This window comes from Lytechinus pictus, chromosome 11 (assembly GCF_037042905.1).
Source record: "Lytechinus pictus isolate F3 Inbred chromosome 11, Lp3.0, whole genome shotgun sequence".
Classification (NCBI taxonomy): domain Eukaryota; kingdom Metazoa; phylum Echinodermata; class Echinoidea; order Temnopleuroida; family Toxopneustidae; genus Lytechinus; species Lytechinus pictus.
The window spans coordinates 22,501,401-22,518,784 of NC_087255.1; the positions used below are offsets into that span (position 1 = coordinate 22,501,401).

The window sequence follows — 17,384 nt, forward strand, 5'->3', positions numbered from 1 at the left end:
TTTGGCTTGCGTTTAAACGCAACTCTTTCTGCAACCGGCCCCTGGGCCCCGTCTTACAAAGAGTTATGATTGATCCAATCAATTATTGTAACTATGGAAATCCATCAGTGTCATAATTTTTTTCTGTTGGAAACTTGCACAATGTCCTTTGTAAACAAAGAGAAGCACATTGATTTTTCAAGAAAACAATGAATGCATGAATATACATCATAGTTAGAAAATAGTTTGAATAAACATGAATAATATATGTTGATGTTGCTGGCCGTTCATAGTTGCGATTGATCGGATCAATCGTAACTCTTTGTAAGACGGGGCCCACAGTCCAATAACACAAAGGTTGGCGATTAATCGTACGATTGATTGTACATTGTAGTTGATGCAATCAATCGTAAAAAAATTCTCTATGATGATTGCTAAACTTATGTTACGGATCCCTGATTGATTTTTCTGGGATTAATAAATTGTAAAGTTTCGCTTGACACTATCCTCTATTGTTAAAGGAATAAAAAGTGTTTTTGTGTGTTCACGAATTACTTTCAGAGCATTCAAGAGAATAATGAGTTACGTTTTGAATCATCGAAGTAGTGACCACTTTTGAATAAAGTTGTTGAAACGATTTAAATAAGTTGCCGATGCCTATTTATTGATTGTAGATTATTTGTAGATTATTGTAAAATATAATATAAATAGAACATAGTGGAGCGTTGTGGCCCAGTGGATTAGTCTTCTGACTTTGAAACGGAGGGTCGTGGTTTCGAATCCCAGCCATGGGGTAATTTCCTTCCACAAGAAAGCCCGCGGGGCTAAAGTCAAGGTATTAATATCAAAGTCATTTGGAAACCATAGGGACGTTATGATATAATAGGATATGTGCAATACCGTTTAGTTCCAATTGGTCTAATGCCAATTCGTCCAATTACCAACTCTACTATCATTTGGTCTATCATGAGCTCGTCCACTATCCACATGGTCTCATTGCCATTTCGTCCACTATCAATTTCTTCTAATAACCAGTTGGTCCAATAGCCATTTAGTCCATATATTAGTCTAAGTGTTAATTGAGCGAAATGAATTAAAAGAAAATAGGTATTTGACCAACTGGTTACGAGACAAAATGGTCATAGACGAACTGGTGATTAGACGAAGTGATTATTGAACTAAATGGTTGTTGGACGAAATTTTGATAGACGGAATGGCATTATACTAAATGAAGGTAGACCATATGTGATGAGTGGACAAGTTGGAAATCGACTAATAAGCAGTGTACCCGCTATACAAGAACTGCATTATTATTATTGTTCGATATTCATAATTTTGGTAAATTTTGAATGAGTTGCCATTCCCCATCTATCTATCTCTGCCCTATAAGTGAGGGAAACATTTTTTTTGGGGGGGCATATCTTTTGTAGGGTATATAGGGGCTCTTGTCACCACTTTTCGATTGCAATTAGGGCAATGTGCAGAATTTTTCCAGGTGCTGTAGAAGAACATGTTTTTTGAGGGGGGGGGGGGTTCTAAGAAACTTGAAAGTGAGGGAGGAGCCTGGACCTTCCTAAAAGCAACACTGCCGCGTGTTGCTGCCCTCTACTTTCGTTCCCATGAACTCAACCGTGGGTTTTCAAAACCACCTTTATGAATGGCAGTTTATAATCACTCGCGTCGCGTTCTGGTTCGTAATCACTCGCGTTTTGAATTTTTGGCGATTTTTTTTATTTCGGTGCGATTTTTTTTTAACGGTGTCTTCAATGGGACAGACATGCAGGGAAATTTGAGTTTCGTTTTAAGTCGGCAATTAAAGAATAGAAAACAAGCTTGATCCGCCCCAGACAGCTGGCAGCAGTCTGTTTCGAGGAGTTTTTTTTCAAACATTTTTATTTTTTTTTAAATTTCTCTGTATTTGGTGAGCGGAGCCAACGGAGTTCAGCGGAACAACCAACATAATAATTAATAGACACAAAGACCGAAGCTTTTGGTCAAGATCCGCCCCTGTGGCTGTGCGCGCTCTCACGGTAAAAAATCGCGCGACGATCAAAGCCAAGGTACCGTACCGTCCCGGTGCCTTCCTGAAAACAGAAGTTGTCGGCTACGTAATTTATCCAGGCCCCTTAAACAACTCCAAGCACGAGGTAACTCAGATTGAGTCAGAAATAATGGATTGGAAAACAGAAGACATGGCTTCAGGGAGTCACAGGTAATAAAGAATTCCTAATATTACCGGTATTTGTTATTTACTTCTTTATAACCAGAGTGCACTTTACTCCCCCTCCTACTTCTCTTTCTTCTCAGTCTTCTTTTTATTCCCATTATTATGTCATCTTATTCTTCTCCCTGTTCTTCTACTTCTCAATTTCTTCCCTTTCTCCTTATTGTTCATCTCCCTTCTCACTTCTTCCTTTTCTCTTCTCAGTCTTCCCCTTATTTTATCTTCTCTTTCTCTTCTTCTACATCCTCCCCTCAATTTTCTCTTTTTAGTTTCATTTTTACCCCCTTATGTCCCCCATCTTCTTTTTTCTTCTTCTACTTCTCCTCCTCCTTCCTTCTTGCTTTTCTTCTTCAGCACTTTTTTCCTCCCTGATTTTTACGTTAGTGTAGAATAATTCACAAAGAAAGGGAGAAGCAAATAAATAGTGATATTATGAAATTGTAGCACCTCACTATGCTTTATAAAGAATACCACAGACTTTAGGAAAATCCTCCAAAGGCAAAGCTAAATCGAGAGTAGCCTTTCCTCCTTTTTCTTCTTTATTCCTTTTCTCCTTTCTTTCTCCTTTTTTCCTTGCTTCTTTCTTTCTGTCTGTCTTTTTTTTTCTTTCTCTTTTCTCCCTCTTTCCCTTCCTTTATCCCCCCTCTCTCTTTTTTTAGGGGGAGCCCCGCTTCCGCCGCCTATGGCTCTAAGATTTAAGATGTGGAATGTGATTATGTTAAAACAGTAGTCAAAATTTGCTTGTTATCTTAAAACAGTGGTCGAGAATGTTTTATTTAAGGCACTTACCAGCTTAAAATAAAACGAAACTCGAATTTCAATTTCATTTTATTTTTCCAGTACGTTTGTCCCATTGAAGACACCGTTAGAAAAAAAATCGCACCGAAAAAAAAAAAAATCGCCAAAAATCAAAAACGCGTGTGATTACCAACCCGACCCGAGTGATTACGAACGCGAGTGAATATAATAAGCCTTATGAATACGGGCCTATGTGTCTGCCTGCATGTGATTTTACCCACTCTTCCTTTTCCAGACTTAAAATCCACTGACTATTTACCATTCTTAATTACATAGACATCACACGAAATGAACAGATCAGATAAAGCGTATGACGTCACGTTTTCAATGTATTTATTGACATTTACGTGAATTTTACACTGTCATTTTCACCTTATAGTCAATGATGAGCAAATAATGAATTTGATTCATCATTTGCTAAAATTAACACACTTTTTATCAATTCTTTCTCTTACTTTCAAAGTAAAATTAAAATGTGATTTTCGACTTGGTCTTTCAAACATAAAATTTCAAAAACAGCATTTCTCATTCATCATTGAATAAACCGGCTACTTCCTCGTTTGTCATTTAATAGAAAATTACAATTGAGCGAAGAAATGAAAATTATAATTTTATGGATAGTTATACAGATTATAATCAACATTGATGAGTCACATATGCTATATTAATTGTCACATCCAAATTCAATACAATTACTTATATTTTTCGATTGTTAATTTCATTCTCATTCATCATCACTTATGAGCAAATTGAATTTGATTCATCATTTGCTAAAATAAACTAATTTTGACGTTTTATTTATTTTTTCTTTTAATGACAAAACAAAATAATCTTCGACTTCGAAGTATTTCAAAAATACAAAAAAAAACACTTTCTCATTCTTTAAACATCTAAGCTTTTTTGTATAATATAAGCAACAAAATGATAATTTCATATATTATGCATGTACTTGTATTCATGAATACTGGAAATAAGTGGCACAACCAAATATATTCTCAATTTTATTTAAAGAAATATTTCATTACTCATTATAAGCTGTTTCTTTACCTTAAGAAATGTACACCCTTGCCAGAGTTCGAGAAGCAGCTAAAAAGGGTATAAACATTACTAGTAAATGTGAAATTCATCGAGGTCACCCAACAGTGAATTCATTGGCAATAATGTTTGCCGCAAAATTTATCTAAAGTTTTTGTCAAATAGTATATGGTCTAAAGTAGTTCAGGAATATTTTCATGTATTAATTCATTTAAAACCATGATTAATTGTGATCAAGATGCCTTGTCGCATTATGGTTCAAATCCCACCGCTGCACTCACGTTCTTTGGCAAGGCGTTTACCTACATTTGCCACTCTCCACCCAGGTGTAGTAAATGGATACCATCCTTGAATGCTCGAGTGTCCAATCAGGGTAGTCGATGATGCAGCCGGGGAAGACAAGTATGCAGCGCTTAGAATTATTTCTATTAAGCGCTATATAAATGTTGTATATTATTATTATTATTATCATTATAATTATTATTATTACTATTATCATTATTATCATCATATTATTATTATTATTATTATTATTATTATCATTATTATTATTATCATTATTATTATTACTATCATTATTATTATAAATAGGGCATGCAAATTAACATGAACAATATTTGGGGTATAGAGGATGGAGGTTATTTACTAAATTGCGGGATCAAAAGCTTCGTCAATTAATTTGCCTTTAATTATGTCCAATTGTGTCCAAGCATACCTTGCCCCATTTGTCACTTGTTGGCCTGTATATGGGACAGGACATTCAGACTTATATGCGGTGACTGAACGACGTACATGTAAATGAAAAAACAACGTTTCCATAATTTCTCATCTCATCAGTCCCAGGTGAATGAGCGATCGTCTCCCGGAAAGAACGGTGGATGGTTGTCCCCTCTGTGACGTCATGGATTCCCTGGTCTGTTCTAAATCCCAGACGTAAATGGAATCACTTTCTTCCGATGTGGCAACTTCCAGGGAGAAATTAAGGAAACATAGAACATAATCGGATGGCTGCTTTAAAGAATATCCTCACCATTGGGCCTGTATAGGCCTAATTTACTTTTGGAGTAGATTCGTCCTACTGGGTCAACACAACTAACAATACTTGACACCTTCCTCAAAAATAAGGAAGAAAAGGCGTCGAAACACAAATGGGTAGCCAGAGTATGCAGAATATAATGCTCTTGGACTCTGTTGTATAAACGTATTGGTGGCTTGACAGCCAATTAAAACCAACGATTTCCTGGAAATTACTAATGAATGGCATAGTTACTTTAAAAGTAACTTTTATACAACGAGGCCCAAGACGATAGTGGTACATGTAAGTGTCACTTTAAGAGCCAATCTCACATATTCACATCCTCTGACCTAGGTCTGTATGTTTTACAGCACGTCACCGGGTATGTAAGTGCGAGAAGCAGCATCCAGGCTTTACCCCTGAATTCTAAGTGCCTATGATATTGAGTCATCAAAAACTGAGTAAAGTTAAAACCTTTTCTTTCATATCTGGCTCATTTCAGTTTCATTTTTATTTACTTACTCATTTGATATGATTTCTTGACGCTGACTAGTCCTGTGCTATTCGTTCCGTCATCGTCATTTGTCAGGGTGCCACAGCGTTCCAGCGAAGGGTAGTTCCAGAAAACAATGGCTTCTGGAGTACCCTTATGACTTGAAATAAGCTCCTGTTCACTCTCGAGCCATTGAAGAGAGGTAACCTGAAAAATAATTTAAGTTAGAAGATCGGCAATTCAAACAAGAAATAGAATAAAAATGTTTGTACTGTACATTATACCTACTTAAAAGAAGAAGAAATAAGCTCAAGAACGAGAAGAAGGAGAAGAAGGAGAAGAAGAAGAAGAATAAGAAGAAGAAGATCAAGAAGAAGGGGAGGAGGATGAGAAGCAAAAACCTAACAAGATGAAGAAGAAGGGGAGGAGGAGGAGGAGAAGAAGAAGAAAAATAAGAAGAAGAAATAAGAAAAAGAAGAAGAAATAAGCACAAGAACGAGAAGAAGACGGGAAAAAAAAGAAAATAAGGAGAAAAGAAGAAGGAGAAGAAGAAAAAGATGATGATGATGATGAAGAAGAAGAAGAAGAAGGGGAGGAGAAGGAGAAGCACAAACCTAACAAGATGAAGAAGGGGAGGGGAGGAGGAGAAGTACAAAAAGATGAAGAATGAGGAGGAGGAGGAAGAAGGAGGAGGAGAAGCACAAAAAGAAGAAAGAGAAGTGCTTTTTTTTTTACAATCATTTTTGGTCCCACTGCTGCCACACATAAAGACTATTCACACCGATGTGTCTTTTTTATAGCAGGCATCAATATTCATGCCGTAATTTTGACGAAGTTGAAGTAACACTTATTCCATTCATAATGCTTATTTTTTCCTCGCTCGCTACGCTGATTTTTGTATTGAAATATATGCATTTGACTTCGAAATTACTAAAGGTACTGAGCAAGGTTATATAAGCAAGATTAAATAAGTATGGTTGGCAAACAGCAAGGTATGCCAACAAGTTCCAATAGTTCTATTTTCAATATAATTATGTTTTTTCCTACCCAGAAGGAAAAACCAGTAAGACCAGTAACTGGTTTCCAATAGAATTTTACTGGTTTTCAGTATATTTTTACTGGGCCAGTTGATTTTTAACTGGACCAGTAAAAATCAACTGGAGACCAGTTCCAACAATTGCATTCCAGTTGAAGCAATTAGTAATACCAGTTAAATTGTTTTTCATTAAACTGGTGTTACTGGTCCAATAAATGGTTTCCAGTATATTTTTACTGGTTTCCAGTATATGTTTACTGGACCAGTTAATTTTTCACTGGGCCAATAAAAATCAACTGGAGACCAGTTCAAACAATTGCATTCCAGTTGAAGCAAAGTAATGACTTTATTTCAAGTCAGATCATTTGACGAATTATGGAAAATGAATCTTGCAATTCAGAGAAAGTTATTATCGTTATCATTGTTATCATCATTCTTCTTATAATTATCATAATTATTATAATTACGATTATTATGATCATTGTTGTTATCATTCTTATTACTGTTATCATTGTTATTGATATTATAATTATTATTATTAATATTATCATAATTATCAAGTATTAACATTATCATTAAAATAATTATTTCCTTTAATTATGATTAAGATCAAAGCAAGATATATTCCTCTGATATAGTAAACTGGTCTAAAGTAATTCATTGTTTGAAATTGAACTGGTCAAGACCAGTAATACCAGTAATTCTGATGATGCTGATCACATGGTTTACCTCATTTGCATATTTCCTGTTTTTAAAAGAAATATCAGGATTGAGAATGGAATATCCTTGCATTGGCACTTAATGTTGTCTAAAAACTTTCTAAATAAGCCTGTGTGAACTAATTCACAATGGAAATGTGTAATTTCATATATCACATTTAAAATAACAGCAGAAAGATTAATTTACTAACCATCTTTTCCATCACATTTCACTGACAATGGTATATAACAAACCAAATGCATGTAATAAATTGATGCAGTAAGACCAGTACGAGGACCAGTTCAAGGACCAGTAGAAAATACCAGTAAAGGCCAGCTTAAATTGAAGACCAGTGAGACCAGTAACAACCACCAGAAACGAGACCAGTATAAAATTCCAGTAATTCAAGACCAGTTTAATTTTTAACTGGACCAGTAAAATTTAAACTGGACCAGTATGACCAGTTATACCAGTAAACCAATGTTCCAATTTCCAGAGTTACCAGTTAAAATTATACTGGTCTAACTGGTCCAGTGGAACTGGTTCTACCTTCTGGGTAGCTCACTTCGTCTGCTAAATTGAAGACATGGTAGTTTTTTTAAAAGAAGTATTTATATTGAGCAATTCAGGTCCCCAAAATAAAGTCGCATTATTTTTTTTATTGTCGGTGAGTGGTGACCTCGTCTTTAAGCTATTCCACAACATTTCACTCGCGAAAATTATCACTTTATGTGTACCAAAATGAAATGTGGTTCAGCAACCTATATAATTGACCATATTTTAAAAAAATGATACCTCGTGAGATACTCGTCGTTCTCTACTCTTGAGTCCAGTGAGGAGGTTCCAGAACTTCAATGTTGGCTGATGCCGGGCATTTCCGGTTGCCAAGAGATCCGGTTGCCATGGACACCAAGACATCCCCTACAAAATAAAGAAGTTATCACGAAGGTGTCAATGCATCAGCTGACAACCGAGAATAGACCTATAGCACTGGCATGATTATATCAACGATCACAATGAACGGAATTAGTTTTAGTCGCCTTCTTCTTGCAAATTGACGATAGATTGCTAGTTGCAGTCGATCGGGATCGGCTGCAAAGTTGAAGTCGATCAATTGCAATCAATTGCAACTCAACTTTCTTGCAACGCCCCATTAGTCGCGTAATGAGTCAAATATTTTGAGAGGCAAGATGATAGCTTATCTGGAAAATTGCTAATAAGTCGCGAGCGAAAATTTTGGCGCCTTAAAGTGAAAATCTATTTTTCATGAAAGATTGAGATAGAATTATTAATATATAACATTTCACTCTTTTTATTTTCTTATTATTTCCTTTACTCTTCTTTTCAATGTCATACTTTCTTCATCATGGAATATTTGGTAGGCACAGCTCTGCCCCCCCCCCCTCCTCTACCCTCGTTTTTTCGGTATCGATGACTTACCGAAATCCTTCCTTTATGGGCCTCTTTGAAACTGTTGGCTGGGATTTTAGGTTGTCTCATATCCCAGATCATCAGGTCCCCCTGCAAATCGCCGGTTGCAAGAAGGTCTCGAGCTTTATTGTAACGACAGGAAACGACTGGCATGCAGTGCCCATCAAACATTAGAACAGGTCTGTTTGATCTGCATCGGTCGTCGTAGTGATACACACCGCCGTCTTCGCAGCCGCTTTTGATAAAAGTTTGAGAAAGAAAAAAAATATTTAAGCCGTTTCGGGACTTTAATGAAATTCAAACACAACTTATCGCAATATCAATATGAATTGTTCATCATCACCACCGTTACAAGAGGCATCGATCATCCTCATCATCGTCGTCATCATCATGATCAGTATCTGCATCAAAATAAAAATCATCATTATCATCCTCATCACCAACACTACCACATTGGACTGTCATCATCAAGCAATATATTATCATGATTAACCGATTTAATTTTTTGCCTATATAGAGCATATCGTGTCATTGCTTGAAACGATTGCACCTTTTTCACCGATTATTGCAAGTTAAGACATAATGATGAATAGCTTGTTCTTGTGATTAGCACAGGGGTTAGTGCTGGTGGTGGTGATATAAGTGATGACGATAATGATGATGGTGGTGGTGCTAATGATGATGATGATTATGATGATAATGATGATGATGATGATGAATGATGATTATGATTATTATTATTATTATTATTATGAAGATGATGATGATGACGATGATGATGCAGATGATGGTGGTGATGATGATGATGAGGAGGACGGTGATGATGATCGTGATGATCATGATGGTGGTGATGATTGTGACGATGATGACGATGATGACGATGATCATGATCATGACGATGGTAATGGTGATTATGATGATGAAGATGATGAATATCATGGTGATGATGATGATGATGGTGGTGGTGGTGATGATGATGATGAAGATGATCCTGATGGTGGTGATAATTGATGGCGATCTTTAAGATGATAAACTAATGAATACCCATCATCACCACCACCTTCATGATGACAGTAGCTTGAAATAAAGTCACCACCAAATCCTTTCTGTTTACTTCACAATGCTTACCAGGTAATGCCGATTCTATTCCATTGAATGCATAAAGGACTTGATTCGAGTTCAAATTCGTCATAGTACTCCCGCCATATTCTTGATTCTAGGTTTGTCAATGTCTGGAGAGAAATAATGTCATTTCCATTTTTTGTTGTTGATTTTTTTCATAAAAGTAAAGTTGGGTCACTTGACATGACGATAAAAACTTGAATATACCAGTATTGTCTGATCATGGGCAGGACACATTTGTTTTGGAGTGATATATCGCTCTTATGTGGATAAGTATGTGTATTATTCATGTTATTACAGTTACCTTTTTATAAACGATTTTCAAGATTTAAAAAAAAAATCATTTAAATCAACAACAACGAAAATTTTCCTTACATCCTTTATGCTTCTCAATGAACGATTTTAATTTTAATCTATTTTTATTTCATTAAAAAAATTATAGTATAGACTATTTAGATATAGCCCTACGAGGTAGAAAGCTGTTCATAACGACAAGGACCATTATAGCTATGATTTGACATAAAAACTTAACTGGTCCGGAAATTGTCACATCGGACCTTATTCTAGGTATTTTTTTTACAGGAACGGGGCGTAGCACAAATGACCCGGGAGTTAAATTAATGCCACTTTAAATCTTAAAGTAAAAACAAAAAGGTATATTTTGTATATATTAAATTCAACATTTGTGATGATATGGCACAGCAGTAGTGTAATGAGTCAAAGGCTTTAGGGGGCAGACTTGGCTTAGGGGCAAAACTCAAAATGTATTCAACATTAGCGCTTACAATAAAAGCCCGATTCTGTGCAAGGGTTGTTGCAGTTGCAAACATCTTCGCATTGTCACGCCATCCAGCACAGCTGATCTTGGTGACGTCATCACTTTTCTTAAAAATAAGTTCACAACTGACGTTCGAGATTGGGTTCCAAACGTGGACATCGTCATCATTTATGAAAAGGACATCGCCGTCAGTTTGGACATCGGCGATATCATAACCTGTTCACGAGATGACAAAAAATGTTAATGAATTTGGGCAATGTTTTCATGTACCACAACCAGACTTAAAATGAAGTATTTTTCACATATTTATTTTTGTAGTGGATGGTTGGGTACACTGATTGGTAGATAGATAAATAGATAGATAGATAGATAGATAGATACATAGAATGATAGGTAGATAGATGAGTGGATTGGCGGATGGATGGATGGATGGGTAGGTGGGTGGGTATAGGTATATAGGTAGGTAGGTAGGTAGGTAGACAGACAGACAGACAGACATATAGATATAAAGATAGATAGGTAGATACATACATGTAGATAGATAGATAGATAGATAGATAGATAGATAGATAGATAGATAGATAGATAGATAGATAGATAGATAGATAGATAGATAGATAGATAGATAGATAGATAGATAGATAGATAGATAGATAGATAGATAGATAGATAGATAGATAGATAGATAGATATAGATAGATAGATAGATAGATAGATAGATAGATAGATAGATAGATAGATAGATAGATAGATAGATAGATAGATAGATAGATAGACAGACAGACATATATAGATAGATAGATACATACATACATACATACATACATACATAGATATATAGATAGATAGATAGATAGATAGATAGATGAGTGGATTGATGGATGGATGGATGGATAGATAGATATATAGATGGATGGATGGATGGATGGATAGATATATATCTATCTATCTACATCTTATTATCTCACAGAAATTTAGATGAATTGATTAATAGAATGGATTTGGAATTAAAAAATGTTTCGTACTGGTTTAAATATAACAAGTTATCGTTAAATATAAGTAAAACTCATTTTGTTCATTTTCAAACTACTCATAAGAATGACGATTTTCCCCAAGACATTGTAATTGATAATGAGCCCATAGATAAAAAAAAGAATATGTGAAATTTCTTGGTATTACAATAGACAAACATTTATCATGGAACCAACACGTAAGCAATATATCCTCATCAATGGCTAAAGGAACTGGAATATTATACAAATTAAAGTATTTTTTGCCAGAGCATTTCCTTTTAATGATATACAATGCATTTGTACTACCATATATTAATTATTGTAACATTATTTGGGGAAACTGTAGTAAAACTAACCTTGAACATTTACTTTTATTACAAAAGAAAGCTGTTAGGATCTGCACAAAATCAACATATCTTTCACACACTGATCCACTTTTTATCGTCTAAAAACGTATAAGATATATGATATAAATACTATAAAAATAACTATTTTTATGTATAAATATAATTACAAACTGCTTCCTCCTGTGTTTACCGAGTTCTTTTCATATAATAGCAACTTACATTCATACCCAACACGGACTTGTCAGAATATTCACTTAGACAATCCTAGAACTGTTCTATAGTGTTACACTATTAGCACATAAAACACTTAGACATCCGGGCCTGACATATGGAATACATTGCCAGATTCACTCAAACATGGAGTCAAGATTCATTTCTCCCTTTAAAAAAGGTATTAAAACATTATTATTGAATAAATATTCAAAGAGTTAACTTTATCTAAAGAAACACATAACTTTCAAAACAAGAAAAAAAAACCAAGAATCAAAATAAAACATACATTGTGAGGACCTGCACCCTTACGTTAAGATATGTTGGATGAATAATAATTATTGTTTTCTGGGGTTGCCACGCAGTCAAGCTTTGCTTATAGTGGCAACCCCTGCAACCATCCGTGGCAACCATCTAACAATCGATATATATTAATAGAAAATGCAATTATGTTCAATGTTTCGCTTGTCAGTTATACGTATATTATTATTGTATTTTCTTTGTTAATGTGTTTATGAAAAAGTGTTGCAGAAACCAATAAATGAAATGAAATAGATAGATAGATAGATAGACGCATGCATATCTCATGATGGCAAAAACATTATCATAATGTTGAAATGAATAACAAAATACAATTTATTGTGGGTGTGCGGAGAGCTGCAGCGATGGAAGGAGGGTATAAATGAGACTTAGATCTTACATCTCGACAGTTGACATTTGTCATAAATTACTCTTCTTTCACAACATAAAAAAGAAAAGCATCGATCACTATAAAATGGAGATTACCCCCCCCCCCCCTCTCCCGACCATGCACCCCCTGCGCATGATCGAAAATGATTCGTTCCATCCCATGTATATCCTAAAATCTACATAGTAGCTCCACCCGTATTCAAATTTAAATAAAATCAGAACTTACGTTGTCCCATTCCAATTATTCGCTCTGGCTGGAGATTATCCAAATACATTCGACGGTGGTTATAAGCATGTCGTCTGCTTGTCATAGTCCCAATATTTCCACATCCATGACAGTGACGCGAAGTCGAAAATAATGAGTCTCTGCCCTCTATTGATAAAAAAAAGGTAATCAAAATTCATTTACCCCCTAGACCATGGAGTATAAGCGAAATAGGATTCTATGGTGAATAATGAGTGAGTTATATCCATTTTCAGTGACTAGCGGCCATCTTGGACGCCCTTTTGAAAAGAACTACTTTCCCGGATGCGGATTTTTGTTGCAATTTGTTTGGGGTCAAACCATAATATTGACCCGTCTAAACCTGATCATCACACAAAAGCACGTTAATGTATGTCATATATAGAGATACATCATACCTAATAATACACGGCCCTGGGAATTGAAGCCGGGGTGCTGGGGATCTCCTTGGGGGTGCTGCGTGTGATTCTCCATAGGCAGCACCCCAGGTATTCTAGAAGATGTGTTAAAATGGAAAAATGTAACCAAAATTACCTTTATTTTGTAGTGAACCCCCCCTTTTTTTGGGGGGGGGGGGGGCTTTCAAATTTATCGGGACCAATTTGATCCCCATTTTGAACTGAAAACCTCTTTTTTTCTTCTTTTCAAATATACATCAGCACCTCCAGTCAAAAAATCGTTCCCAGGGCCCGGTAATCATATATGAATATAAGGAAAAACGTTACATAAGCTTAAGTTGTTATTATCAATTTATTTTATTATTATTATTATTATTATACTTACTATTATTATTATCGTTGATATTATTATTGATATAATTTTTTAATTTATTCATTTTTAAATTATAATTATCATCAAAGTATATATAGCTCTCTATATACGTTTCATGTACAATATGAAATTTCTATGTTAATATAATTATTTAGATAATTTCTTCACTTGTTTTGCGATTCCATGTCAATGGTAAATTTAAATATTTTACAGAATATGTTAAGTGGTCTGATGAAAAAAAAATAACTGTATATAATTATATTACATTTTTAAGGTATTTTGGACCGGGTCTAGATGTTGCCCAATCCTATATACAGGGGCGGATCTAAAGAGGTAGCCCCCCCCCCCCGCCCTTCCTTCGGGCTCCCTCAAAGGGAGAAAGAGAAATGGTGGGTAGATATGGGAGGGGGTTATGACGCATTATACGTCTCAGCATGCAGAGTAAAAGAAGACAGAACCCCAAAATGGGCCAAAGCCGCCAAAATGCCTCTTATATTTGGAAGTGATGACTTTTTTTTGCTAGTTAATATCACCTCCCTCTAAGTAAAAATCTAGATCCGCTACTGGTATACATCATACATGTATAATAGGAAGTCGCAATTAAGTCAAATCAATATCTTACTTGCTTTGTATTTTCGTGACTTGAAATTCAATACATCTCCACTTTTCTTGTCATATCCTTCAAAAAGAATTGCAGCAACTTCTTCGCTGAAGGGATCACCGCAGCAAGTCTAAAGGATTCGTGAGAAAAAAAAACACCTGATAAATGATGGCGAATTTGAAAACAAAATGTTAACTAAAGGGGGAAACCCTAAGCGAAAGAAACGTGAATGTGGAAATTGCATGGGTTTGCACGTAAATGAACAAGAAGGGGTCGTCAAACCATTGGCCTGAAAATGGCATCTTTATAAAATTCATCCCAAGCAACCTCGGAAATCAGGGGACATTTTATAATTTATCAGTTATCTTTAACTAATACTATATATATTTTAGTGGCCCATGGTAATAGAAGTCATCTCTAAAAGTTTCTTTCTGACTAAGTTTTCAGAACGAACTTGCCGCCTCATTCAATGGATGCACAGGGTGAGTGGATCAAGCAAAGATCCTGAAAATTGAAAGCTAATTAAACATTAATTGATCAAGGTTAGCCTATTTTGCCAATGTCAAGTGAACATAAATCTTTCAATGTTAAGCGGTTCTTGGCAACGAAACTGAGAAATAATTTATTTTGGACATACATACCGTATCATCTAAGGCATCATCGGAAAACGAAGTTGAGAGCGAGCTCGATGTCGACACAGACATCAAACTTTCATCGGAGGACGATGTCGTGAAACTCTCTCCCATGGTCTCGTATGATTGCGACATCGAGGATGACGACGGTTGTTGCCGTTTGTCTTGTTCCGTCTTCTTCTTCTTTATACTAGAATTGAGTTGAAACTCTGAGATATCGATGTGGCGATGGGGAATGAACCGGTCGAGGGTGGATGAAACTGGCTTAGAGGGTCGAAGTCTTGCCTTGGTCTTCTTGAAATGTCGTTGCCGTCTTGGTTTCAATTGCCATCTTGTCCTCGGGCAATCCATACGATATTACTTTAAAAAAAACACCAACGATGACACAATTATACCTCTCGTATTGAAGAGAGAGAAGATGGGAAAGTGGTATAAATTAAGTATTAAAAAAAAAAAAGGAAGGAGCAGCAGAAGTGTGAGGAGATTATGAAAAGAAGATATATGGGCGAAGAAGAAATAGACGGAAAAGAAGAAGGAAAAGAAGAAGGAGAAAAGGACGGAGGAGCAGAAGAAGAAGGAGCAGAAGAAGAAGAAGGATGGGGAGGAAGAGAAGAAGAAGGAGCAGAAGAAGCAGAAGAAGAAGAAGAAGAAAGAGAAGGAGGAGGAGGAGAAGAATGAAGATGATAATGATGATGATGATGATGATGATGAAGGATGAGTAGGAGAACAAGAAGAAGAAACTGAGAAGGAGGTCAGAGGAATAAGCTAACAAGATCACTAACAATTGAAAAGCAACATTACGTACAAAACTTGATAACTCACCACTTGTTTGATTATAGTTGAAAATTAAATTGATGTTGATATCAGGCATCTATGAAATTTTTTTTTCTGTGACATCACAATATCCAATATTTTTCAATAAAACTTGTTAGTCAATAATCATTATAGACGTATGGCATGTTGAGCGGTTTCCAAGCTTTGAGTAATTTCGATGTGTCTTGCGGATGCTCCTTTGTGATCAGTAAGTTGATAGGAGTGTCGAAAACTTTTCAACTGTGGTCTAAAAGGAAGAGATTTAGAAACTGAAGTTCAAAGGGTCTTTTATTTTCAGAACAGTACGAAAAATGCTTGGCATCTCAACGAGCAACTCATATTGTGTCCGCACAACAAACGAAAAGTCAATCGGGATTTTTTCGCAACACTACGCAGACGCTTTCTGGAACACAGAGGATCTATTGTTAAAAGCCCTTCGTGACAAAGAAGCCTTTGTCGAATATCTATGAATCAAATTAAACAGCAGTGTCGTCCTGGACTCAGAATAAACGATATATTTGCTCTTTTTCGTCATCTCCGAATCTTAGGACGATCCGCTGCCCAGGTTCACCAATTTTTGACAAAGACCTATAAGCTATTTATTGTGATTTGACGGGCATTTTCAATAGATTTACTATGTTGTAGAATCCGTTGCCGACGTAATGGCGAAAAATCCCTATTGTGTCTGCACAACAAACGAATTGTCATTACCGGAATGCCACCGACACATCGTCCTCCATTGTACGAAGTTGCCATTGTCTGATTTTAAATCCAGTTGCAGATGAAAGGGGTATTGCAGGGGATGCGGATGCGACCTCACATTTTTTCCCTTGGTTTTTTTTTCCTCCTCAGATATAATTATAAAGCGGGCATATTATTTTCATCATAATTTCTGGCTTCATTACCAACTTTGTCGCAGGAAAATATTGCGCTACCTTGGCGCCCACCCTCTATTTCAAATTCCTGTATCCGCCACGGCTATCTGTCTTCCTTTATATAATTTGTAATCCATTAATACATTATTGGCAGGGGCGTCGATCTACGTTACGAACGAGGGCCGGGGGGGGGGGGGGCTGAAAAATTTCCAAAAAATTGGCGCCATCAAGTATTATAGAATTTTGCGCGCCGAAAAATTGACAATTATGTTAAATAGTGTTTTTATGCAAATTGTAATGGTTTATTAATGTTTTCCAGTGCTTTTTAAAACATATATTTACATTAATTTTTTCAAGTATGTTTGCCCCCCCCCCTTTTTGTCATGGGGGCGATATCGCCCCAGTCCCCCGCCGATCGACGCCTCTGCATGCTTATTGGTATATGCCTATAGAATCATTCCGTGAAATTGTGTTTATATCGGATCCCCTGAGGCTCTACCAGGGGCGGTTTCTCATATGGGGCCAAGGCAGGGGTCGAAAGCCCCTTTTTCAAGTACCCCCCGGTAGTGTGAAAAATT

At 36.0% G+C, this 17,384-nt stretch overlaps 1 protein-coding gene across 1 annotated transcript; it reads right to left on the reverse strand.

Annotated features, from left to right (window-relative positions):
• Positions 1-4,612: 4,612 nt before the first annotated feature.
• On the reverse strand, positions 4,613-15,473 carry LOC129271577 (anaphase-promoting complex subunit cdc20-like). The gene is made up of 9 exons (XM_054908895.2): positions 15,128-15,473; positions 14,508-14,616; positions 13,097-13,243; positions 10,618-10,826; positions 9,839-9,942; positions 8,720-8,945; positions 8,075-8,200; positions 5,574-5,751; positions 4,613-5,001 (listed from the first exon to the last, which is right to left on the reverse strand). Exons 1-9 carry the CDS (start codon positions 15,467-15,469, stop codon positions 4,862-4,864), a joined length of 1,581 nt encoding a protein of 526 aa, XP_054764870.2. The 5' UTR covers positions 15,470-15,473; the 3' UTR covers positions 4,613-4,861.
• Between the last annotated feature and the right edge of the window lie 1,911 nt (positions 15,474-17,384).

Bases quoted from the DNA above. Each gene is read 5' to 3' on its own strand.
- LOC129271577 (XM_054908895.2), bottom strand. From the start codon at position 15,469: ATGGATTGCCCGAGGACAAGATGGCAATTGAAACCAAGACGGCAACGA. The intron at 13,244-14,507 runs GTAAGATATTGA...TTTTATCAATAG, and splicing joins GTCACGAAAATACAAAGCAA to AGGGCAGAGACTCATTATTT. The intron at 8,946-9,838 runs GTAAGCATTGTG...TTTTATCAAAAG, and splicing joins AATAGAATCGGCATTACCTG to CGGCTGCGAAGACGGCGGTG.